At 43.2% G+C, this 27,101-nt stretch overlaps 1 protein-coding gene across 3 annotated transcripts in view; it reads left to right on the top strand.

Annotated features, from left to right (window-relative positions):
• The window catches only part of POGLUT3 (protein O-glucosyltransferase 3), a 41,502-nt gene extending 14,903 nt beyond the window's left edge, over nucleotides 1-26,599 (top strand). The window contains exons 7-11 of one of the 3 annotated variants that reach the window (XR_010922562.1): nucleotides 1,081-1,185; nucleotides 2,520-2,755; nucleotides 5,555-5,650; nucleotides 20,668-20,782; nucleotides 25,528-26,599. Coding sequence is in view for 1 of the 3 variants with exons in the window: in XM_067562812.1 (XP_067418913.1) it covers nucleotides 1,081-1,185; nucleotides 2,520-2,645 (231 nt within the window). In the remaining 2 variants the exon portion in view is untranslated. Of the gene's footprint in view, nucleotides 1-1,080; nucleotides 1,186-2,519; nucleotides 2,855-5,554; nucleotides 5,651-20,667; nucleotides 20,783-25,527 lie in introns of those variants that run through there. The other 2 variants (XR_010922561.1, XM_067562812.1) reach the window with 2 other exon arrangements.
• The last annotated feature ends 502 nt before the right edge of the window (nucleotides 26,600-27,101 follow it).

The following is a 27,101-nucleotide window of genomic DNA, read 5'->3' as shown; positions in this document are numbered from 1 at the left end:
AAAAGGGGTAAGTTGACATATAAACAAACACATTCCTAGTGGTCCTCTTCCTTTTGTATTGCTACATCTATGTTCTGCATCAACTCTGCACTGAGATACTAGGATAAAAGGTGCATATATTTCTATTATTATTTATTTAACTAAATGAAAGTAAAGCCCCAATTCAAGTAAACATCCCCATTCAGGAAAGCACTTAAACACAGGCTTATCTTTAGGCATGTGCGTAAGAGTTTTTCTGTAGAACAAATTTTAAACAAATTTTCAGATCTTTAAAGATTGCTTTCAAAGCCTGGATTAATTTTTTTTCAAATGCTGTGATCACAGAGTAGAAATTATTAAAACAGATATTCTGTTCAGATGTACTAAGATAACACCTCCCTGTAACAGAATGAGGGAGAATGGATATTTATAAATATGCCAGACATTATTGTGGTGATATAGAATGGAGCTTGACTTCAAAACTGAAATTACCAGTGAGAGAAACACAAGAAATGTTTCAGATGAGTACTGTTGTTCATAAAAGATCAGATGAAAGACACTACAAGCTTTTGAAATGAAGCCCTAAAACTCTTGAATACAAGTACATGAATAAAAGTGCTTAATATACTACCCACATCACTAAAACACATTCTGCGTGTATTATTAAGGATGGCTCAGTTGAAAAGCTTCGTAAAGAACAAAGCTGGAAACAGAAACACTTAATTACATGCTGTAGGAGAAGATAACAACTACAGCTCTGTATGCTGCGTAACCAAATCTGCGTGAGAGACATCAAACCTGCTTGTGAACTGGCGTGTGGCTTGGACAGTACAGCAGAGCAGAAACTGACTGAGTTTCCAAATATATACAGTTGGCCACCAATACTGTTACCAACAGCCCTAAAGATATCAATGTTTTTGTGACCATGGAAGCATACTGATAAATTCTAAAAACCTGGAACTAAATAACATGTTCTTGCACTGTATCAGTAATTGTACATCGGATAGCATTCCATCTATTACAGCAGAGTTATGCTAGAAGGGAATTGAGTGACTCACTGATTGTTTTGGTATTCACTGCTGTTTCTTTCCAATTTCTCAGGTAAATGATGAAGAAGCTAGGAAGATTGCTAAAGAAGGACAGTTAGTTGCAAGAGAATTATTGCAGCCTCACAGGCTTTACTGCTATTATCACAAAGTGTTCCAGGTTAGTATAGCGTGTCATTTGGTTACATTTTCATCTAGCTGCTACTGGTTCTAGCCCTACAGATTTCTATTCAGTCCACATATCTTAAGACATTGTTCATGGTAGGTTACAAGAGATCAGCCAAGAACTGTGGCAGAATGTACCTCATTATTATTGGGATGGAATCTGAGCTACCAGCAGTCCTGTTGTGAAAGGGATCTCTTGATTTCCCACCCCCACCTGCATCTGATTTGTATTTAATGTTATGTAGTGCTTTGTTTCTGATTAAGACAGATGATCTTCCCTTAGCCTGAGATCCTTTGGCCATTGTTCCTCCTTTGGCTAGCTCCAGCCTCATCCTCTGAACCAATATTCCAGCATGGCATTGTTTTTTTGGGTGGCCCTGGTTCTGGTTTCTGGGAAAGGAAGCCTTGGCAACATGGAAGCTGTGCTGCTAGATAGCAGAGCAGGGCACAGACCCAAGTTTGTTGCAGATGGCACTAGTCTCCCACTAATTCTGCAGGATCCATGGAGTATGTGTGCTGTCCCGTGGCCTGTTTCTTGGTGGTGAGCAAACCATGCTCAGCAATGTAACAATTGCAGAGAAAACTGAGAATGCCACAGGGATCTTCCTTTTTAGCCTCCTTCAATGGATTTGCTCATTGAAAGGGAAGATTGGGCCCATTATTAATTGAATTACGGAAATATTGTGAAAGGAGTAACAGGAGTTGGTCACAGCCTGACATGCAGGGGAGAGCAGAAGAATGAGTGTTGTCCACAGAAACAGGGTTAGCAGAGGGGACTTGGTAATCATCCGAGATAACAGCTGGCCATCCAAGAGGGTATGTGAAAGAGATGCAGGATTGAACAAAGGAGTGTAGGTCCAACCACTTTGTGCAGTGGAACATGGAGCAATTGGCATTACTTTCCCTTCAAGAAGCAGAATTCTAATGTGACTCAGAAACCCTCTGTTGGCATTGAATTCCTTTGCTATTCTGCTATTCAGAATTAGATCTCATATGTGTGCATAGGGTTCATAACATCACTTTTTGGGTGTTTAGTGTGCAAAAATATGACAGATCATTTGTATGTGTTTCTATTAAGCAGTTTCATACTGTTGATGACAGTATTCAAGTTGACATTTAGTAGGACATAAGACACAACATTAAAGGAAGTTCCAGAGGCAACTTAGTTTATTTGTAGGTGTTACAATGAAAACCTAGTAAACAGACTGTAAACAAGGATGTGGGAAGCAGTGTTTAAAGCAAGATTTGAGAATGGAAGGGAAGAGAATTCTGTTACATGAGTTACATGCTATTGTGTCAGCTCTCTTAAACATCACTTACATATTTCAGAAATATGCTGAGCACCAAGCCAGCAAACCTGAAATAAGAGATGGAATGGAACTCGTACCTCAACCTGATGACAGCATCTCCATCTGCAATTGCCACAGGAAAAAGCATTTAAGGGAAGATCTGTAACTGTACCAAATGAAGAAAAACACTCGTGTTTCACTAATGATGCAAGAATATAAATGGGATTTAAGCTCTGAAATCTAGGAAATATTCTTGTGCACTGGGAAACATTCTTGGTTAAGTACTCTTATTGTATTTACACACCTTTTCTCACTCTGCAAGTTCTTCTACAGAAGCATTTATCACACAACAAAAGTGTTAGATTTCTCCATTAAGTTGTCTGCTGATTTCTATTTTCTACTGAAAATAATGCTTTAAAACCACAAATCATTCTACCACAGAATTAAGCTGAATACTATATGTGCAGCAGATTTGTAACTATAGACACAAAGTGGATCATTTTAGGTTTGCAAATTCCAAATCTGATATTATCATCTGATGATTATTTGGTGGTCCATGTCAGATAAATCTTGTGATCTTTATTCAGTTCCTAGTGACCGGTCATCCAAATCAAGAGTCAGACTGGGGGTAAAAAATGGTGGCGATATTCTTCCAAGCTCCAAATGTGACCAAAATGAGACATCTCCACCCATACAATAGATTGTGTAGATATTCAAAATAAGATCCTAGTGGTCAGGGCACTAGCCTGGAACTCAAGAGACCTGGGTTCAATTTCCTGCTCTGCCACAGACTTCCTATGTGGGCAAGAATCTTAGGCCATGTCTCTGCTACAGATCCTATGCCGGTCTAGCTATCTTGTGTAGACACAGTGTACATATGCCAACAGGAGTTCTGCCAGCATCATAATACCTCCTCTCCACATAATATCAGCTATGCCGCTGCTGTCGACATGGTTCTAGGGGTTTTGCCTGCATAGCCCTTTCAGTTAGGGGGAGCGATTTTATTTTTCATATTTGTAGCTAATATAGGTATGCCAGTGTAATTTTGTAGAGTAGGCCATGCATTAGCCCTGGCCTACGCTTAAAACTTAGATATGTCACCTGGGTGTGAAAAATTCACACCCCTTTCACACCCCTGAACCAACTCGACCACCTGGTGTAGACGCAGCTCCTAGCTACTGCCGCTTGAAGGTGGATTATCTACATAGACAGAAAAAAAATCTTTCATCTATATAGGAAGAGTCTATATTGTGGTGCTACAGTGGCATAGCTTGCCCTTACTGTCTCTATTTATCAGCTCATATCCATAAAAATTAGAGATAATAATGATTGCCTAATTTACATGAGTGTTACAGAGGTATAGTTAACAACCCATTGAAATGACTGAGGCAGTTCACAGTTTCAGAACTGTTGTTCCAAGCTCTGTGCATTGGCTACAAGATGGCTTCTCTCCATATGGAATTATTATAGCAGTTTAAAAACAGCCATTTCAGAAGAAGAGTGTCCACATGTGGATTCATTCAGGAATAGCTAATGCATTTTAAATTCACACTCTATCTTAAACCAATTTAACTTTTAAATGTTGACAAGGATTTTGTTCACATATTTGTGATTTTCTCTGAGCCATAACATCTAGAGACTTCATTTTTTTAAAAGTGAAAGCATCTTATATTTGTATCAGTAAAAGTAGATTTTCAATATTAATTTCAATAGACAGCTCTAAACCTCAATTTACTAGAACAGTGAGGCCCTGACACCTAATTTAACATGTTTTTAAATATGTATATCAGTTCTAGGGTTTCTGTTCTTAAAGTTAGTTACTTGTGATCATCCTTTGTGCATCACTGATTGAAGACACTCCTTGAATGGCAGTTCTTGCAACATTTCTGAGCTGTTAAGAAATTTAAGAAACTTCTGTTAAGTTAGGCAAGTAGGCTCTATTACCATGTTTAAACATACCGAGGCCCAAAACATATTGTTGCATGTTTTTTCTTGTCTATTTGGGCAGAAAAAATGGTATAATTATGTTAGAGAACCACATTTGAGCCTAGTGATACATACAAACATGGTTACAAATAATTTTTCCCCTGTCCACACAGGCAAAAATAGCCACATTTTAAAACATGGTTTGGGCACTCATTTATCACTACTGTAATTAATCTTGGCTATTTTTGTAATGCACACATGGTCATAAAAGAGACAAATAGAAAGTTGCCATTTCCAGTCACACTACCAATGCAAAGAAAAATCTCTTGTTCCTTGTCCTATTTCCCATTTCACCCAGACACAGTCACCCACCCCCCCACACTCAGTTATCAATGTTAGGTTTGAATAGAACAAATATTTCAATGCTGTCTTCTAGATCAACAAAATGCTCAGTTCACTCTTTACAGACACTAAACTATTTGGCTTTTTATAATGTCTGGATTTTTTACATATATTGTAATGATCTTTTCAGTTGTACAGTATTTTAAATATTGGCACATCCCAAGTGACTTTTGAGGGAAATACATTGTAAATATTTTTCGAACCAGTGTTATTGTGATAGGGTGAAGCAGCCATGAAAGTGTAAAGGGTTACTTGTCTGTCTCATGTTCATCAAGAGATTTAAGGAAGGGGTATGTGGTCTTTCCAGGGCTCAGAAAGGCAAGGGGAAAAGCCTAGTGGTGGATGGGAGAATTGTTTTTTATCTAATTCATGACTTTCTGTGTTTGAACAATAAATTGGGTCCTGAGGCCTACCCTGTATTGGAGGTGAACCCTTTCCCACAAAACAAGCTGCCCCTGCCGGCAAGGGTGAGTCAAGCTCCTAAAATGCAAAATAAATGCTCAGTAAAGCCCCATTTAGTCAAAGTGTTTGTGGAAGCTGTCAAAAATAACTGGATAATTAGTGTGTGACTGGGAGAATGACTCATGAGGAATGCGATGTATTACCGTAATTTAGATATGAGAGTTTTTTTGGTTGTTGAGGGAGTGGAGCTCAGATAAATGTGGCTATACTGAATGTGTGAAAAGATATTTTCAGGGTGGCTCTTGTTTGACTGTAAAATATTTACTTTTCATTTTTCTGATATAGGAACATGGAAAAAAGGCACGTGGCCCAAGGAAAAAAGCAGACACATCGTAGACAGCTGTAGCTGCTATACAGAATGAAGAAAATGCAGGGCGAAATGTATGTAAAATAAACAAACCAGTTCTTCTTCAAGGAGTGTCCCTGTGGGTGCACCACTTCAGGTGAATGTGCTCCCTTGTGCCTTCAATCAGAGAGTTCTTCTTCGAGTGATTGCTCATGTCCATTCCACTGTAGGTGAGCGTACGCCACCGTGCATGGTTCCCGGAACTTTTTTCCCCTTAGCAGATCCCGTAGGGCCGGGTCTGGTGCCCCCTGGAGTCCCGCGCGCATGCCGCGGTATATGAGGCACTGCCAGCCCTACGGCCTATCAGTTCCTTCTTTCCGCCTGTGATGGTTGCTGGAACTAGCCTTGCTCTCTGCAAATACCATTCCTCATTGTGTGAACTCTTTGTTATTCATAGTCCTTAGTTATTTTAAGTAGTTGTTAAGTAGTGTTCAGTTTAGTTAGATAGAAGCCACTGAAGGGCTTAGTGTGGCCGGGCTATGCCCCAGTCACCTGAATTTAAGCCATGTGCCTCCTGCAGGAAGGTTTTCCCGCTCAGCGACCCCCACAATCAGTGCCTTAAGTGCCTGGGGGAAGAGCACAGGACAGACAAATGCAAAATATGCAGGGCTTTTAAACTGCGAACCCAGAAGGACCAGGAGATCCGGTTAAAAGCCCTGCTAATGGAGGCAGTGCTCCGCCTGGCATCTGAGCCATCCCGATCTGCCTCAGCGCCGAGCGTATCCTTGGTGCAGAGCGCACTGCTGGCACCGACATTGACTCGGCACCGAGCAACATCCACGGTGCCGAAGAAGAAGAGGCAGCACACGGAGCGCAGACACTCCTCTGTGCTGACAATAAGGGCAGGGTCGAGTGCGGAGATTCATCAAGTATGGGTCCGTTGAGTCTTCTCCAGTGCCGGCATCTCTGGACAGGGAGCCTCCCTGGACTCCTGGGAGCAGGAGAGTGCCCCTGCCAGTGCCATCGACACCAGAGGCTTTTCAGGTGGCAAGAGCCTTGCTGGCCTTGCCTACGCCACCTCTGGCCCCCCCCCCTCCACCGAGGGAGAAGGGGCCAGTGTTCTGGGGCAAGCCCGTGCTGGGTTCCTCTGAAGGGTAATGGAGACCCCCAGTAAGGATGGAAAGGTCTCCCGCCAGACGGCCACCGGGGGTAGAGTGAGGATGCTCCCCTAGCAGTCACTCCAGGTCAGTGGCGTCGAGCCAGTCTGCATCTACTCAGGACGAGTCCCTCTCTTAGCACTGAGGTCGGTCCCCGACTTCGGAGGCAGCACAAATCCGAAGGCGGCACCGGATGAGGTCCGCCAGGTGGCGCTTGGACAGCTCCAGTTCCCGATCTTTGGTACCGAGGAGTTTGCCCGTGTGGCTCAGAACCCGGTCGCTGTCAAAGGATCCAGCACCGCAGGGTCCCCGACGTGGAACCCGTCACCGGAGTCTGGTGCAGCACTGCGAAGCTCTGAGCAGCACCGATCCCGATCACCGAAGGGCAAATGGCACCGTAAGTCGTCAGTGCCAAGACAGTGTTCAAGTACATCAAGCTCTTTGGAGCGCACCTCCACTCGCCGGCACTGTTCGCGGAGGCAGTCCTCATCGTCCTCCATGTGGGAGGCATCGAGATGGTGGTCCCTGGCACGGAGCAGCACCAAGGACCAAGGGAGGGCTCGGTACAGCCGCTCCAGTGGCTCGGGGTCCTTTAAGGGGGGCAGCCGTAAGGACAGCGAATGCCCCTGCGAGGCGCCAGAGCCAGTGGTGCAGCCAGCTCCTGGTCGGCCACAGGACCAATGGCCTTATTGGGCCCCATGGGGCATCCAGGTGGGACCAGGGCCACAGTCTGTCCTACCATTGGGGGTTCAGACTGCACCTCCCGCACTGGACAGAGCCCGTAGATATCATTCCTCAGACGAGGAATCGGACCCTATAGAGGGACCCTCCACGAGTGCACCCGACCATCAAGGGAGGGAACAATCACAGGTCACACCTTGGCAGTCCTCCTCCTCCTCCCTGGACGAGGCAGTTTCCAGGGACCACATGGCGCCACTGGAAGATTTCAGGGCACCAGGAGCTGCTTAAGAGGGTGGCCTCTAACTTAGGGTTGGAGATAAAAGAGAGGAGGACGAGGATACCCTCTTCAACGTGCTGGCGGCAGCTGCCCCAGCAAGGCTGGCTCTCTCAGTCCATGACAGGGTCCTTAAAATTGTCAAGGTCCTTTGGCAGACCCCATCCTCGATCGCCCCTACATCGAGGGTGGCTGAGAAAAAGTATCATGTCCCGGCTGAGGGGTTCGAGTATCTATTTACATCACCTGGCCCCGGGAACCCTGGTAGTTGATGCAGCCAGCCAGCGGGACAGGCAAGGTCAACCAGGGTCCACTCCCAAAAACAAGGACAACAAAAAAATAGACTTGTTTGGGAGGAAGGTTTATTTGACGGCAGCCCTGCAGTTCAGGATTGCCAACCATCAGGCCTTACTGGGCAGGTACAATTTTAATTTCTGGGACTCACTCAGCTGGTTTGCTGAGGCCCTGCCCCAGGACCAGGCCCCAGACTTTGCCACTGACCTGGACAAAGGAATCACGGTGGCTAGGGCAGCGCTACAGATGTCCAGTGATACTGCAGACTCGGCGGGTAGGTCCATGGCCTCTGCCATCGCCATGAGTCAGTGCTTGTGGCTGGAATCCTCGGGGCTGTCCCAGGAGGTGCAGCAGTCCACTCAGGACCTCCCCTTTGATGGGTCAGGCCTGTTTTCAGATCGGACCCATGCAAAACTGCACGGTCTTAAGGACTCCAGGGCCACTCTTCTCTTCCTGGGCCTGTACACGCCCCAAGCTTCCAGGTGGCAGTCACGGCCCCAGGCGCAGCAGCAACCAAGGCCTCCGCCTAGACCCTTCCAGTCCTACAGGAGCAGGGATAGAAACAGAGGGTTTAGAAGGCAAATTCAGTCCCCTAGCTTGTCCTCAGCCCCCCAGCAGGGCCCCCAAGGGGTCGGGCAATCGGAAAAGGCAATTTTGATGGTGCACCCAAGGGTGACACCCCTACTGCTGCCCCTGGATCCGCCCTGCCCCTTTCTAGACAGATTAAGTCCCTTCTACGGCGAATGGACAAACATCATGTCAGACCATTGGGTACTCGGGATAGTCCTTCGGGGCTATGCCCTACAATTTACATCTATCCTCGCCCCAACAACGCACCCCCCCTCTTCAGGAACCCCTCTCACGAACAACTTCTCTTGCAGGAGGTTGACACACTCCTCAACAAGGGGGCAGTGAAAATGGTCCCCCAAGACAGAAAGGGGAAGGGGTTCTATTCCAGGTACTTCCTCATCCCCAAAGCGAAGGGGGATCTGAGACCCATATTAGACCTGTGTCGTCTAAACAAATACATCAAACAACTCAGGTTTCACATGGTCTCCCTAGCCTCCATTATCCCTTCCTTGGATCCAGGAGACTGGTATGCTGTCCTCGACTCAAGGCCGCATACTTCCATGTGTCTATCCTCCCTAGTCACAGGCGTTTCCTCCGTTTCATGGTGGCTGGTTCACCAAATGCATGGCGGTAGTGGCTGCCCACTTGAGATGAAGAGGTATGCAAATCTTCCCTTACCTGGACGACTGGTTGCTCAGGGGCAGGTCCAGGTCCCATGTGCAGGACAGCATGATCCTCACTTGGGTCTGCTCAAAAACGAGCAGAAGCCCACACTAACTCCAGTGCAGTGCATAGAATTCATTGGGGCCACCCTGGATGCTTCCCAGGCCAGAGCCTTCCTCCCTCAACCACGGTTCGAGGTGATGGCCTCTATCATCTGCTATCTGCACCGGTGCCCCATAACAACAGCCAGGCACTGCCTACAGGTGTTAGGCCACATGGCGGCCTGCACATATGTAGTGAGGCTAGCTCACCTGAGCCTCAAGCTGCTTCAGGTGTGGTTGACCTCGGCATATGTGCTGAGCAGACATCCCTTGGACTGGGTGGTCACAGTTCCCCTACCAGTCCTAGCCTCCCTAAACTGGTGGTGGACTCCCAGGGCAGTGATGAAGGGTGTCCCATTCAGGGAACTGGTCCCATCAGTCACCCTAATCCCTGATGCCTCGAATGTGGGATGGGGAGCCCATATCAGCGCCGACCTAGGCACTCAGGGACTCTTGGTGGGGGAGGAGAGGTGCCTGCACATCAATGTGAAGGAGCTCAGAGCCATTCGCCTAGCGTGCAAGGTGTTCCTCTGATTCCTGACGGGCAGGGTGGTGCAGGTGCTGATGGACAACACCACAGCCATGTTTTATATAAATAGGCAGGGAGAAGCGCGCTCCTCAGCCCTCTTCCAGGAAGCTATCCACCTGTGGGACTTCGCTTTGAGGCACGACTTCCACCTGATGGCCTCTCACCTCCCAGGAGTGAGGAACGACGAGGCGGATCGCCTCAGCAGGTTGTTTCTACCTCGCCACAACTGGTCGTTGAACCCGGAGATCATGGCTTTGATCTTTCAGAATTGGGGTGTTCCCGAACTGGACTTATTCACGTCGGCCTGGAACACGAAGTGCCCGAGGTTCTGCTCACTCCGGGGTCGCGAGGCCAGATCGATATCCGACGTGTTCCTCATCGATTGGACGGGAATCCTCATGTATGCGTTTTCCCCCATTCTGCTCCTGCCCAGAGTTCTCTTGAAAATAAAGAGGGACAGGGCGGGTATGATACTTATCACCCTGGCCTGGCCGAGACAGCATTGGATCACCCTGACCATGGAGCTCTCGAGGCGGCACGACCTTCTCTCCCAGGACCATGGTTCCCTGTTGCACCCGGACCTGGACTCCCTGCACTTCACGGCCAGGAGGCTCTGTGGCTGACGGAGGGAGAGAGAGCCTGCTTGGTGCAGGTCCAATAAGTCCTGCTGGGCAGCAGGAAATCTTCAACACAGGTCGTGTAGTGGGCTAAGTGGAGATGTTTTACCTGCTGGGTGGAGTCCCGGGGTATTCTGCCAAGCCTCTCTCCTACTCAGGCGATCCTGGAGTATCTGCTCTAGCTCAAGCTCCAGGTCTGGCACTGGCCTTGCTGAGGGTTCACCTGGCAGCCTTTTCGGCCTTCCATCTACTGCTAGAGGGGAGATCCCTGTTCTCCGACCCCATGTCAGTCAGGTTCCTCAAAGGGGTGGAGAGGCTGTACCCGCAGGTCCGTGACCTGGTGCCTCCATGGGATCTCAACCTGGTCCTCTCGAGACTCACGGGGCCCCCCTTTGAACCCATGGCTTCATGCCCTCTGCTCATGTTTTCATGGAAGGTAGCCTTCCTGGTGGCCATTACCTCAGCTAGGAGGGTCTCCGAAATTAGGGCCTTGACCTCGAAGCCCCTGTGTATGGTATTTTATAAGGATAAGGTGCAGTTGAGGCCACATCCAGCCTTCCTGCCCAAGATGGTTTCCCAATTTCACTATAACCAAGATATTTTTCTCCCCATGTTCTTTCCCATACCGCACGGTTTGGAGGAGGAAAGGAGATGGCATTCACTGGATGTGAGATGAGCCCTGGCCTACTACATTGAGCGAACAAAGCCTTTCCAGAAATCGACACAGCTCTTCGTCGCAGTGGCGGACCAGATGAAAGGCTCACCTGTCTCCACCCAGCACATCTCCTCGTGGATTACATCACGCATTAAGTTCTCTTACGAGCAGGCGAGGGTGCCGCTTCCGGGAACCATCACAATGCACTCAACCAGAGCTCAAGCCTCGTCTACAGCCTTCCTGGAGAGAGTGCCACTGCAGGACATCTGCAAAACTGCCACCTGGTTGCCGGTGCATACCTTCGCAGCCCACTACGCCATTGTCTAGCAGGCGAGAGAGGACGCTGGATTTGGCAGAGCCGTATTGAGGGCAGCTCATCGGTAACTCCGGACCACCACTAAAGGTATGGCTTGTTAATCACCTATAATGGAATGAACGTGAGCCATCACTTAAAGAAGAAAACAAGGTTATTTACCAGTAACTGATGTTCTTCGAGATGTGTTGCTCATGTCCATTCCACCCTCTGTCCCCACTGTTGGAGTTGGCAGAAAGAATGGACTGAGGGGCCGTAGGGCCGGCAGTGCCTCATATACCGCGGCATGCACGCGGGACTCCAGGGAGCACCAGAGCTGGCCCTACGGGATCTGCTAAGGGGACAAAAGTTCTGGGAACTGTGCACGGTGGCATGCACTCACCTATAATGGAATGGCCATGAGCAACACATGTTACTGAAGAACATCAGTTACTGGTAAGTAACCTTGTTTTTCAGCAGCTGTGCTTGTCTGCGTCACGCATGTGCTATCCCCATCTTGCGCCGTTGTCAGCTCCGATCTAGCACATGCAACCCAACCCCCCTCAGTTCCTTCTCAACCGTCCTTGGCCTGAGACAGAGCTCCCAGCAGTGCGAACACAAATAGTTTCACTGTGCTTAGAATAGTTTGTTCTTATAATAGTTTTAGTAGATTAGTTATTTACCCTTTCTTTCCCCATTTATTTTCTGTTTTAAAAAAAGATGAATACCTTTATTTTCTATCCATTAAAATAGTTACTGTTCATCCATAGTTCCAATATGCCGAGTTCACCAGGCTTTAAGTGTTCCTTTCCCGCCAAGAGGTGATCCCGGTGTTGGATGGACACTCTCAATATGTCCGCTGCTTAGGGGAAACACATATTCACCTTATAAGTGCTCTCACTGCAGCAATCTAAAGACTCGAGCCAGAAAGGACAGAGACTTCTGTCTCAAACTTATACTCATGGAGAAGTCTCTGCACCTGGCATCCGATCCTGGCCAGCAGACCCCCTCTGGACAAAGATCTCCAGAGACTTCATCTTCTCCATACAAGAAAGATCATTCCTCCAAAAGGAAAAGAGTATCAACTTCTTCCCTGAAAGACCCAGCAAAAAAAGAAGCGGTCTTCAGGACTTTCCCTACCCTTAATATCAACTGCATTGCAGCTGAATACATATGAGGCACCGAGATCCTCTGGTATTGCACGTACCTCAACAATCATTGACCCCAAGCAGGCAGACTCAGATTCAAGAGGCAAACAAATGCCCACCACCTCTGCTGCCTCACCAATGGATCCGGACATGGCACCAAGGTGCTCCCCACAGCCTATGGCGTCACCAGCTGTTCCAGTAGCACACAGTGTACAGAGGTTGGCACCGACACCCGCACCTGCAGCAGCATCGTTGGCACCAACCACTTTGTCATCAAAACCTCAGCACCACACCATTTGCACAGTACCGTGCCAATCCGCTTCATTATGGGCTCCTCCATTTTCTCAAGAGGAGGAAGATATGAGGAGGAAGGTGCCTTTTCCTCACACCACTCCTCTCCCATTCAAATGACTACACCCTTAGGCCCACCTGTGCAAACTAAATTGTTCCACAGGATGGTCAACCAGTCCTGGTATGGTCACCTATAGCTACCAGCACCTATGCCCTTCCTTACACAGTGGCCTTACTGGGACCCCTGGGCAGCATACAGGGGACAATACCCCAGGTCTTCAAATTCCTAAAGGCAGAGGATTAGGTCTCCCGCACCACCCTCAGTGGCGGCACCATCAGAGCCCCTTGAGGAGAGCTTTGAGGATTCTCACAACCGATGCATCCTTGATAGGCTGGGGAGCCCATCTATAGCACCACACAGTCCAGGGCCAATGGTCCCCCTCTGAGACACGGTTACACATAAATCTCCTGGAGCTGCGGGCAGTTCCAAAGGTGTGTCTGTACTTCCTGCTCTTGATCAAGAACCAGACTACGTGGGTAATGACGGACAACATTGCTGCATGTTTTATATAAACCACCAGGGAGAGACACGGTCGCACATCCTATGCCCTGAAGCCATCAAACTATGGAACTGGTGTACCTGACACATCAGCATATTAGTCTTGTACCTCCCAGGTTGCCAAAACACTACAGTGGGTACGCCGAGCAGAGAATTTTCTCAGGATCATGAATGGGAACTAAACGTCATCCTACAAAACACTGGGGTCACCCATCCATCAACCTTTTCGTGACATCTCAGAATCACAAATGCCTGTAATTCTGCATGAGAGCTGGGTTGGGGCCTTAATAGCTGGGAGATGTCTTCTTCCTCAAATGGGATGCACCTCTGTTATACGCATTTCCCCCAATCTCCCTGTTATCAAGGATTATACACAAAATACATATGGACAAGGCCAAAGTCAAACTGATAGCCCCAATGTGGCCCATACAGATTTGGTACTCGTACCTGTTGCAGATGGCTGTTTGCATACAGCACATTCTCCCACTTCTGTGAAACCTTCTATCGCAGGATGCTGGACAGGTCTACCTCCTGAATCCAAAGAGGCTTCACCTGAGAGCATGACTCCTATATGGTTCCATCATGACGAACTAACCAGCTTGGATCAGGTGAAAGACCTATTACTGAACAGCAGAATGATAGCCACGGGTAATACTTACCTGCATAAATGGAAGAGATTCAAATATGGTGTCAAAACAAACCACAGCTGTTTCCACCCCCTTATTGGAATACATACTGGAACTAAAGACTTCAGGACTATGGATTAGCTCGGTTAAGGTACATCTCGCGGCTGTCCCTGCTTTCCATCACAAGGTCAACAGGACATTGATCTTTGCCCATCCGATCACCAAACATTTCCTTAAGGGTATCAGAAATGTCTATCCTGAAGTGCGATACTCAGCCCACCTTGGATTTGAATTTAGAACTATGCTGCCTCACTGGGCCCTCATTCGAACACTTAGCAACATGCTCTCTGACACATCGATCGATGAAGGTGAAATTCTTAGTGGCTATTACATCAGCATACTGAGTGGGAGAGCTTGGGGCCCTTATGTCATGTTCATCATACACCATCTTTTTAAAGGATAAGGTCACCCTAAGATCTCACCCAGAATTTCTCCCGAAGGTACCCTCCTGCTTCCACATAAACTAACCAATCCACTTTCTCTCATTGTTCCCTAAACTGCATGGCAATACAGAAGACGTGGTATTACATATTCTAGATGTCAGACACACCTTAGTGTTCTACCTTGACAGAACTAAGCTCTTCAGAAAATCACTGAGACTTTTCACTTCTGCTGCAGAACGTTCTAAGGGGTTCCGCTATTTCCAAACAGAAACTATCTAAATGGATCTTGGGGTACATCCACCTCTGCTACCAACAGAAGAACATGCAACCCCCATTAGAGATCCGTTCTAATTCTACCAGATCCTTTTCAACTTCGGTAGCCTTCCTAAGCAACATATTGATCATGGACATATGCAGAGCAGCCACTTGGGCATTCGCACACACGTTCACAATGCATTACACAATAGACCAGGGCTCAAGATTGGATGCATTGCTAGTCCTTACAGTGTTATCTTTGCTTACACACACAATTCCAAAGCCCATTGCATCCAACGAGAGGCACTGCTCGACAGTCATCTGAAGTGGAGCACCCACAGGGACACTCCTCGAAGAAGAAGAGAAGGTTACCTTGTGCAGTAACTGAAGTTCTTCAAGATAGGTGTCCCTGTGGGTGCTTCACTACCCGCCCTCTTCCCCTCTACTTAGTTCAATTTCTGGAGTCTATGGTAGAGAAGAAACTGAGGAGGGTTGGGTCACATGTGCTAGATGGACGCCGACAATGGCATGAGATGGGGATAGTGCGTGTGCAACCCAAATGAGCACTGCTGCTGAAACTCTCTGATCAAAGGTACATGGGCGCACATTTACATGAAGTGGAGCACCCACGGGGACACCCATCTCGAAGAACCTCAGTTACTGCACAGGGTGAGTAACTTTATTTAGCACTGATGTTGCATGCTTTCTTCAGAACACAAAACTCACAGCTTCTATATTAGCATAGTAACGATTAGCAAGACACTCACATCATACTCAGCATGAAACATCTGGGCTCTGATGTTTAGCACTGATGTTGCATGCTTTCTTCAGAACACAAAACTCACAGCTTCTATATTAGCATAGTAACGATTAGCAAGACACTCACATCATACTCAGCATGAAACATCTGGGCTCTGAGATAATCTAACTGCTTGCAGTCATTCATTACATTTCCTTAGCTGACAAGAAATGAAATGTCTTGCACTACCAGTCACTTTATAGGGTTTAGTTCTACGCTGTAATAAATACTTGGAATTTTATTTGGCATGGAGATCAGTCCTGGAAATCAAATGGAAACTCAAATACAGTCCAGTCTGCTAAACAAAATTTGGTTCCAGAAAATACATGTGGAGTTCATTCGCTGTCGCTTCCTACATCCAAGTCCAGAAACAGGTTTCTGCTCCTCTTTTCTGCTACATGTGCAGCATATTTATTGTCTGTTTTACATGGTAACATATCAAACTCTCTACATTACTATAATATGCTGACATGACCTGACTAGTACATACGTGCACAACTGCTCTTTACCAGATGGAATCAAGATTTGTGAAGTTTGACAGCTCTGTATGTGGCATTGTCAATCTACTTTGCATATGCATCGATCAGTATTTTTTGAAAAGTACATTACTGTGCTAATCAAGGGAAATTATTATTAAGGGAATTGTCATATCAGATGGATGAAACAGCAGTTTTGTTCACATTTCAGAACAGAGCTACAAAAATGAAAGGTCTTCATAACAAAAATATGCTTGGGGGCAGATTTCAATGTGTATGTAGGAAAATAAATTTTATTTATTATCTTGAAAGGATGTAAGTCTTGGTAACTGAATGAAGTGTCAGGAGAATTTTATATTGGTATGAGCTAAATGCCAAGTGGAGCAGATTGTTTCATAAGTAGTTAGTAGATAGGGACCATTCAAGGTAGGGTGGCCTGTTAACATGTCTGCATTCATAGGACAAAAAGAGGGGTTTAGTGGTTACAGATTGTTGTAATACAGCAAAAATCCAGTGTCTCGGTTCAGTCCAAGATTTTTAGTGTCTAGCAGTTATGAATTTAAGCTCCCAGGATTGTCTTTTGAAGGTGTTGTGCAGGTTTCCTTTGAGGACAAGAACTGAGAGGTCAGCTGTAGAGTGATTACTTTGTGAAAAGTGTTCACCCACAGATGATAGGGTGTTTTTGTCTTTATTGTTTTCCTATGTGAGCTCACATATTGTGGTAAGTATTTGTGGGACCCCATGGATCTTAAATTGTGTTGCGGGTGTGTTGATCATTGTAGCAGTGGAGATGTGTTACATCTGTTGTTCTGGTAGGGTCTGGTGCTGCTTGTCCTGGTCTGCAGGAAGTTTGATTCTGATGATGAGCTTGGAGAGGTTGGGGGATTGGTTGAAGGCCAGACGTGGGAGTTCAGAAGGATTTTATTCAAGATGGGGTCCTCTTCGAGTATGGGTTATAATTGTTTGATGATACCCCATATGGGTTCTAGTAGGTGACAACTAGGGGGTCTGCAATCAGAGTTCAATATGGAAGCAGATTCTCTTGGGGTATTTGGGTGGCCCGTTCCAGTTATACTTAGCAAATTTAAAACAAAAATAATCAAAGCTGGTCTGGTGAAATGATAAAATCAAGCATCCATCCTTTGAAGCATATGCTCCTGGCATTTATATAAGAAAGGAGAGCTAGCAGTGAGAAAGTATATTATCTGTTCAAGCATTTTTCAGGACTTTCAAAGAAATGAAAATTAAAAAAAAAGAGAATTACATAAACCAAGGGGTTGTCTACACTAAAAACACTACAGTGGCACAGCTGCACCACTATAAGGCTTCTGTGCATACACTACCTATACTGATGGGAGGGATACCCCCATCAGTGTAGGTAATCCACCTCCCCAAGAGGTGGTAGCTAGGTCGATGGAAGAATTAGTCTGTTGGCTTGAGCTGTCTACATAGGTAACTATGCCACACAGGAGTGTGGATTTTTCACACTCCTGATCAACGTAGTGAAACCAACCTAATTTTCTTGTGTAGACCAGGCCTTAGATTATCATCAGCTCATCAACATAGACAGCATGTACGAAGGTGTTCTGTGATGAAGTGAAAGGTTTTATTGAATTTTTTTTTAAAAGTCACAAACAAGAAAGAATCTTTTGTCTGTGACTATATCAAATATTGTTGAATGTCTGTGATCCTTGGATCCTCCCTCAAATAATATTTGGGTATGAATGTTTAGTTGTTGATTACTGCACAAGGAAAAAAGGTATCTTACGTATAGTAACACTTTAAAGAGAAAAGTCAATAATTATATGCATTGCTTAAAAAGAAATAAGGAAAAAGTGATTCTTTGTGTCTAAGATTTCATTTAGCATCGCAAGAAGAACCAACATCTGTAACAGGACACATAGTAATAGTTAAAACAAGATAATACATGAGCAGAAAAATTGCAGATGCAGCTTCAAAAAGGAAGTGATAATCTTTGTCTCATCTTTAAGGGTCTGATCCTCCTTTCACTTACATTAGTTATCTCCAGTAACTTTGATGGAGTTATCCTTGATTAAGGGTAAAGGGAGAGGAAATTCAAACCCTGTGTGCTTAAAAGTAAGCAGCCTCCCATTTTTGGTTTAGATTCTGCCTTCAGTTATACTGATTATACATAGCACTGTCGCCACTGGAGTTGCTCAAGTGTAATTCAAAGTAAAATATGTCTCTTAAGGCCTGATTTTCAATGAAAGATCATTGATTTCAATGAATTACTCCTGATTTACACCAATGTGAGAGAAGAATCAGCCCCTGTTATCCCAGTCATGAATTTTATAAGAAAGTGTAATGGGACCAACAAACTCCTTCCTTTAAAAAATGTGTTGGTTCCTATGGGTGTGTGTTCATTTTGAATTTATATGAAAGTTTCTTGGTCAATCTCAATGATGATACTGACGCCCACTTTTTCTTGGCTGGAAAAATGTAGTAGGTCAGATTTTGTGGTGCCCTGCACCCCATGCAACTCCACTGGTCACTAGGCCTTCATACATATGCTCCTGCCCTTTATGGGTATCATATCTTGGGACATCCACAAGATTAAGGAGATTATTATTATTCATATGTACTATAATAGTGCCTAGAAACCCCAAATGAGATCGGGGCCCGATAGTGCTAGATGCCGCATAACCACATAGGAAGACATAGACCCTACCCTAAAGGGTTTACAATCTAAGTAGACAACAGACTAAGGATGGGAGGGGAAATGGGCATAGAGAAGTGAATCATTAGCAGAGTCAGAAATAGAACACAGGTCTTGTGACTGCAAGCCTAGCACCCTATCCCTGGGCCCAGATTGCCTATTCTGCAGGGGCTGAGCTGGGAGCAACTCTGTTCCCCAAAAAGACTAGAAGCAATCCCACAAGTTGAAACTTGTTTCCTGGCTTCTATGTGGGTTTCTCCATATATGGATGCATGTCACCCTTATCAAAAGGTGGCATACACTTTTGTCTGCTTAAATATCCTGAGTACTTAGCATAAAAATAATTTTAGGAATCTGATTGATTTGCTAGTGGATAGTCCAATTTTCAGAGCTCCCATCAATTTGTTATTAAGCGAACACTTGAAAAGGTAATGTAATGTTGCTAACTAGGGGAATGGAGAAAGTTTTTATGTGGACTGCCTCATAAATTTCTAGAATTTCAAACATAATTTGGCACCAGTTCTAGATGCTTTTTTACCCAAGCTCAGAACCACACACCACTTTAATTCAATTTTAAAAATATCTGCTGGCAGTAAAAGATCTGACCTCTTAGTATTTTTGTTGTAAAAGCTTTTACTGTAGTTCAGATGTCAAAGTTTGCAAAGCAGCAATGTAGTGTAACATAGCAAGTTAAAATTTATCACAAACTTTGTTATATGGTAAAAAGTAGCAAAAACAATCAAACTGCTGCAAGCTCCTTTTCAAATAAATGGAAGGAGAAAGTGAATGATACACTTGGATAGATGGGATCACTGTAACAAACAAACAAAGGTAAAAGATCATTAAGTTTGAGACACACAGGAAAAAGAAAATTAATTATATATAATATTGGTGACATTCACATACTGAGTTGTGAAGATATTTTAATGTAGGCTTTAAAAAGATTGCAAAACCTGTGGTAGCAATGTACTGTATTTGTGCAACGCACAGAGAACATAAATAGAAATCAGATACAATATCATCCTGATGTATTTTGGACTAACTGTTTGGGCTGTTCAGTGTAAAATTGAATTTACATTAAATGGCTCTGATCCTAGAAGTGCTTAAGCACATGCTTAGCTTTATTCACATGCGAGAATCCTATGGGACTTAATCTAGTAAAGTGCTGAGTATGCTTATTGTGATCCAGCAAAGCAGTTAAGCATGTGCTTAACTTGAAGTAGGCATTGGGACTACTCATGTACTTAAAAGTTTTAGAATGTGCCTAATTGTAGAGCAGGGCTAGAGTGCTCAGTGTAATCCACTAGTCGGTATATGTGATGCATCCCTCTTAAACTATGCGTGAGCCACAGAAAATATGAGTCAGGTATAGCCCCCAACTCAAACACCTACCTCTGTGACTCAAGCTGTGGAGATTTGTGTTTTTAGCTCTGGAGGTCCTAGATTCAATCCCCAATGACATACACAATGGTTACTATCAAATCAACATCTTGCAGGATCAAGACCAAAGTTCCTCTGAATGGAAACCAAAGCTATTATTGTTCCTATGAAAAGAAAGTGAAATATTGTTGCTTTGATTTCTAACAGTGAGGCTTGATCTATACTTAAAAGTTTGCAATCATAACTATGTTGGTTAGGAGTATTAAAAAAACCAAAACACTCCTAACAAACATATATGCCAGAAAAAGCCATAGTGCAGATACAGTTATATTGGCAAAATGTCCTTTTGCTAGTATAGTGTATTTTGTTGGGGAACTGGTATAAAACAACATACCCTTTTTATGTAGACAGGGCATGAGATACACTTCACCAGCATGGCAAAATGACATTACTAACCCCATTCTTTTTTATATTAAGAAGCGCTACAAACTGCTCACTACTAGTGAACTCCTGCATAAGGCCATTGCACATTTGTGAAGCTTATGTGATTGATTCCAACACTCATTTACATGCATCAATTACTTTAATTCTTATTTTCTTCTACCAACTTTTCCTCTTTGTTCAGTCAAGCCTCACTTGAGTCTTTGACACACAACAGGAGGAGTCCAGTCTCACTACCCAGGAGCTGAATGTAACTGAAATGAAGAAGTAGGTGAAACTCCAAGATACCTGAAACTTAGGTAATGGGTAATTATGTTTTGGTTCTCTATAAAAACAGATACTTAATCCAGATACAGATCAGACAGCTATGACTTCACTGTGCTTTATAAATATTGTGTAATGCCCAAATACAAATAGTAGAGATTGAAGATGTAGAATAATCCCGAGCATTTCTTTTGGAAGGATTTCCAAATTACCTCATTATTTGCAAGAACAGAAGTACCTTTTGGGCAAATGCTATTCACAGTATGAAAATCCTCCTAGGGATCAAGACAAGCATATTTATGCTAACAGAAATACTATTACCAACACTGCACACAGTACTGGACAGCTCAATAGAATTCATTGAGACTGTGGCAATTAACTGCTTAAATGCTCTTTTGCAAGGCAATTCATTTCAGTAATCACATTTCCATTCCAGTCATAGAAACAGTTACTGGCAAAAAGAACATTTATTTCAAGATGAGCTGTATAGCCCAGTGGATCTGTAGTGGGGCAGGTACCTTTCAACTATAGATTGCCAGTTTGAATTGAGTCCAAGTCTGTAGTGAATGGAAGTTGTTACCACAGAATGACAGTTCATTGACCTAAGTGAAATGAGTTGGTAGTGAAAAGCAGCCAATTACCATAGGCAATATCACCAAAGAGGTGGAAGGACATGGTGACTGAAATATATCATACCTTCAGGAAACGATCATTTCAGGATTGTGAGGTTTTATGGAGTAGTTAGCTTTGCTACTGCCCCTCCTATGTGCACAAGTTTAGTCACAATTGTCACATTCACAAAATTTTAAAAAAGATATATATTCATGCATTTGATACTGTCCTGGGATAAATGAGATTCCCTTTCTTTTCAATGACTTTCTAATGATACTCTACTGTATCTGTTCTAACATTTTTGTATTCTGTTTTGCTGCAGTATATATTTTTAAAAATATAATTTTTTAAAAATGGGGTTTATATATGTATGTTGTATACATGTATACTGTATACATGTAAATTATATACGCAGTGTGGAAGATGCTTATGTAGTTCATAATCCATAGTAGAGTAGAGACAAGGTATTAAGCATATATGATCAAAATAATACAGAAGGGCATCTTATCCAAGTAGGTTTTATTTAACATTATAGTTCAATTTATAATACTTATGCTGTCTAAGGTCCCAGTTTAGCAAGGAATTTAAGCACATGCTTAACTTCAAGCATGTAAGCAGTCCCACTGAAGTCACTGGAACTAGTCATATCCTTAAAGTTAGAAATGTGCTGAAGCTCCTTGCTGAATTAGTATTCGAAGCAGAAGAGTTTTCCAGCTACATCTGTTTTGAGATACAATTGGTAAAATTTGTGGTTGTTGCTATATTTTATAGCACATGGAATATATCAGACATTTGTTAAATATCAGTGGAAAAATAAGACTTCATATAATACTGTAACAAAAACATAAATAGAAAAATAGTGTCTGACATGTTATAACAAGTATATTTCTAGAGAATTACTCAGAAAATACATTAAACTTTCAAAATGACTTTGTAGCCTTTTTTATAACTACGTAGTTTAGGGCTCAAGGACCGAGCACTCACATCTCCCATTTACTCCAGTGGGAGTTGTGGTTGCTCAGCACCTCTAGGACCAGGCCCTTTATTTGTCCAAATCTATGCACAGTAAACAGATATTATTCTCTACATCAAAAAGTTTCTTCTGCCTAATATAGAAAATCATTCCCAAACCTCTCAAGCAGGTCACATACATTACTAAATGTGTTTGCTGTATTTTTCATTAATGTAAGTTACACCCTGCTTTAATGACCTGTACCAATGTGTAATAGTTGTCAAACTGGCTCTGAAAAATAGGTCACCGTGTATATTTGTTCTCCGTGACTGATGGAATATCTTATGAAGTGCCCTGTAGCTGGAATCAGTTTTGACATAAATACACAGAACACCTGATCCTATTAGAGCCAGTGGCAAAACTCCCTTTGACTTCCATGGGACCAGAATTTGGACCAAGTTGTTCATATTTGAGATCAAACAAAACAAGCTCCAGAAGGGCTACGTGGTCTAATAAATGAGTTCAATTAGTGAAAAAATGAGTTCAAATACAATCATTAGTCACTGAAAAGTGAAAAATCAGTTTGAAGGCTCTGACTGGGCCAGAACTTAATAGGTACTGAGCATCTCCTGGGTGCATTAAGGAAACTCAACATACACTGGCTTTAAGGGAGTTGAACACTTTTTAAAATTGTGTTCCTAACCCCCAGTCCATTATTTATCTTGAGAAACCCGGGACCAAAATGGCAAAGATGTTTCACATAAGCAGCAATGTACAAAATTGGCAAAGCTATATGGGGACACTTGGATTGCTCCTGGTAGTTGTTAGCTCCTTGTTTTCACAAGCATAAAATTAATTCATACATACTTTTAAATTATATATGCATAGAAATAAACTTTCTGAGCCAAATTAACTTAGCCAGTCTAGGATCTGATTTTTAGAGGTGCTCAGCAACACCAGCTTCTACTGAAGTGAATGAAAGCTTCAGGTGCTCTGCACCTTTGAAAATCAGGATGTCAATTCTAAAAAGAACACGGAAATCAGCTTTTCAAAGAATCCACAACTCTATAGAAGAGAAAAGATAATGAAACCAACTAAATATGCACACACAACTTAAGAAATACTTAGACAAGATCAGATTTCATTTTTATTTTTAAAGCCTGGATAGTATATCATTTTGCTACGTTAGGTCTTTGTGACAAGGTGCACAGTGCTATTTGGTCCCATTAAGAAAGGGTTAACTCAATCTCCCTTTCCCATGAATAAATGCATAAGGGAGTAATAAATATATTCTGATAGTGCCCAAATGCCTCAGGGTGGCTATTTGATAAAGGAGGCTTCAGGAGGAAGAATGCTTTAGGAAAGGTGGTCTTAGGTTTGGACAGAACCACAGGTCAGGGAGATTTTGTTTCCTTTCCCCCGTAACACTAACACTGGAATAGTCCTTCCTGACTGCTGGGCCAGATTTTCAGTTGGGATCCAGAGCAAAGTCAGCAACCAGATTCTGGCCATAAAGTGGTCAGTAAGGCAATCCCCTGGCATAAGGCAACTCACTGCTGGCATTAAGATAGAGAAGCTGGCCTCAGCACCAGCAGTCTGAGGATCAGAAAGCCAAAACCAGCTCCTTCACACCCCATTCCCTTTCAGCCAGCAGAGATCAGCCACAAGAGAGAATCTAGCTTCAATTGAGGTAACCATTTGTTCACTGGGGGGACCAGGTAATATAGGGTGACGAGATGTCCCGATTTTATAGGGACAGTCCCAATATGGTCCCGACCTTGCACCAAAGCATGTATTTATATTATCTTTATATCTCTACATTTGTATAACTATTTACATGGTTTTTTATTTACATTTTGATTGAATATAAAATTGACCAAACCTATTTCCTCTAATAAGTGTTAGTTTGGCACTCACACAGGGATGAGGTTTTTACTTGGGAGTTAGTGTACTTTGGCCTGCAATCAAACAGAATTCTTGGCACTGATACTTTACATTCTTAACATATTACTTGCATTCAGCTCTTTGATCATGGTTTCACAGTTCTTTGGTCTTTCAAACCAAACAGCAGTGTCATCTGAAAATCTTAGGTACTTTTAGTTTTTTGTACTTTTATGCCCTCTTTTTCTTATTCAAGGATTCGAATCTCTTTCTGACCAGTGGTAAAAAGATTCAGTGAGACAGTATCTCTTTGCCTAACCTCCCCACTTGTTCATTTCCTTCTTGTTATCTTGTCACTGCATTATATGCTTCAGGATTTCTTTAAAAAGTGTTTTATTTATGTTTGGTGCTTCTTAATAGATAAACCATTCAGGATGACACATGGCATGATATGAGGAAGGAGCAATATTGCTAAACAACAAATTCTCTCCATTCTGTTCTTATTAAAGTCCACATTTAAACTTCATTGACTTCAATGGAAACAGGACTGGAACTTAAGTGGGTATAGAATAATCATCTTTCAGAATTTTAAGGTATCAACAAAGAAAGGAAAGGAATTGTTTAGGATGACCAAATAGAGTAAAACAAGGCGTTTCAATAATGATGGAACTGAGCATAGGAAAAATTAAGCTGAGTGTTTAGAAAAAAATGTCCTAACAGAGAGATTTAGTTGCAAAATAGTCTCTTTAGGCAAGTAATTTAAGAAATCGAGACCTCACTTATATATTATAGTGATGGGCATTATATAAAAAACAAAGATAGACACATATATATTTAAAGGTAGATTGGACAAAAGATTCAAGGGTGAAATCCTGGCTCCATTGAAGTCGATGACAAAACTCAAATTGATTTCAGTGAGCCCAGAATTTTCCCTTAGGACTATACTGGGGGGACCAACAAGGGAAGGACAAGCTGATCCAATAAGTATTCTGATCTTTAGTTTCTATGATTCAGTAATAACTAACACCCACCAGCACCTTCACTAGCAAAACCAGGTTATACAATAATACAGTAAAAGAAGATATACACTAAGATGACTGACTTAAATAGGAGTAGGATCAGACTAAAAACTTTAATTTTGTAATTACATACTGATGTAAATTAATTTCCATAGCAGTCCATATTCCAGTAGTGTAAGGAAAAAGGGAGGAGGAAATATAATAGTTTTTCTACTCCACATTCTTCCAGTGTACGGTACTGCATCTATTTCCACTTACTTAATCTGTCTTTTATAATCTACAAAAGCTATACACATGCAATTGTTGTATTTTTCAGGTTTTTTCAGAATGGATTCACTGCCTACATGTGAAAAATTACTTTTTTTGAAGATATGTCTTTGGATCCTTTTTACTTTCTGCTTTCCAAAAACCCTCCATTGGCTGGACTTGTCCATTCAGCTGAAGAGTACTGATTTAGTTCCCGTAGGAGCTCATCAAACCACTTCTAAGTTAGCTGGAGGGTTTTACTACAGAGCAGAGCCCACTGTGCTAGAAAAGCCAGCAAATAGCCCTTGACAGTCACCCACTCAAACAGTTACTAAATCCTTTCCTGTCCTAAGCATGGGTTCGTTGTTTGTAGTAGTGCCAGCTCTGAATGCGAGTTGCTGTCTCTTCCATGCTCCCAGAACAGGGGGAAAAGTGTTGAGCTCAGACCTAAACTGACATCCTGCTTAGCAACACACACTGTTATTTGTCAGATTTTTAACTATTATGGATATTGGCAACACTTTGTTAACAGAAGTTCAGCAGTAAATCTTAAAGTTGGAACATGCAACCTTTACTCTTATCAAGATTCTGTGTCCTATGCTGAAACCCTGTTGCCATGGATTCCAAAATGAAACTTGACATAGGCAGGCTGGGAGACGTCATCCCTGTCAGTCACACCTCCAAATTCAAGATGTGTCCTCATATTTGGTCTCTGCCTCATTAAAGTAATCCTCTGCTAGGGAAGAATGTCAACTATTTTTCCACTGAAACAAGGCACAAAATTTTATAACTGAGAGATCCAGATCACCTACACAAGTTAGGCCAACTATGAGCTCTTGAAATTGCTTGTTTTCTTAGTCCATATTTATGATCCAGGATAGGAGGAGGACCCTGCCTGTTAATGGAGATAGCAAAAGCACAGCCAACTGTGTTCTGAGTCAGAATTCTAAAACACTGATAGTGCTGCACTACCAACTTGTCGAAAACCTGAGGAAAGTACCTAATTTGAATAAAATGACAACCTCAAACTCCTACTGGTACCCCTTGTAGTTGTACTAGATAATAAGATCTTTGAAGCAGGGACTGTGTCTCCTATGCTAGCACAACACTGTGCACCCTGTGGCACTCAAATAAATAACAAATTGGACAAACTGCAGCCACCTTCATTTTGTATATTGTTGTGCAGTCCAAGAGGCCAACAGGTTTCATCTTCATCTCGATCTATCTGCTTGTCTCAAGATGTTACCGCATGTGCTGGGACCGTTTAATTTTTTAAAAAAATAATTGTTGTTAATGAAATAACATCAGGTACATTAAGTCATGAGATATGTATATTATGAGGAAATGATACCTCATAATATGCATATATCCCCTTCAGGACTCTCACGCAGGAAAATAAGCATCTTCTTTTAGGAGCATAATAGACATAGGGTCATAGGACTATCAAGAAGGTTAACACTGGGAGAATCTGCTCAACATTTTAGATGTCTATACACAAATGCAAGGAGTATGGAGAATAAACAGGAAAAACTGGAAGTCTTGGTATACAAGCTAAATTATGGCTTAATTGGCATCACCGAAACTTAGTGGGCTAAGTCTCATGACTGGGATATTGGTATAGAGAAGTAAAGCTTGTTCAGGAAG

This window comes from Emydura macquarii, unplaced genomic scaffold (genome assembly GCF_026122565.2).
Source record: "Emydura macquarii macquarii isolate MOO-44397 ecotype Brisbane River unplaced genomic scaffold, CSIRO-AGI_Emac_v2 contig_2473, whole genome shotgun sequence".
In the NCBI taxonomy this organism is placed as follows: domain Eukaryota; kingdom Metazoa; phylum Chordata; order Testudines; family Chelidae; genus Emydura; species Emydura macquarii.
This window is presented reverse-complemented; position numbering and strand designations above follow the sequence as displayed.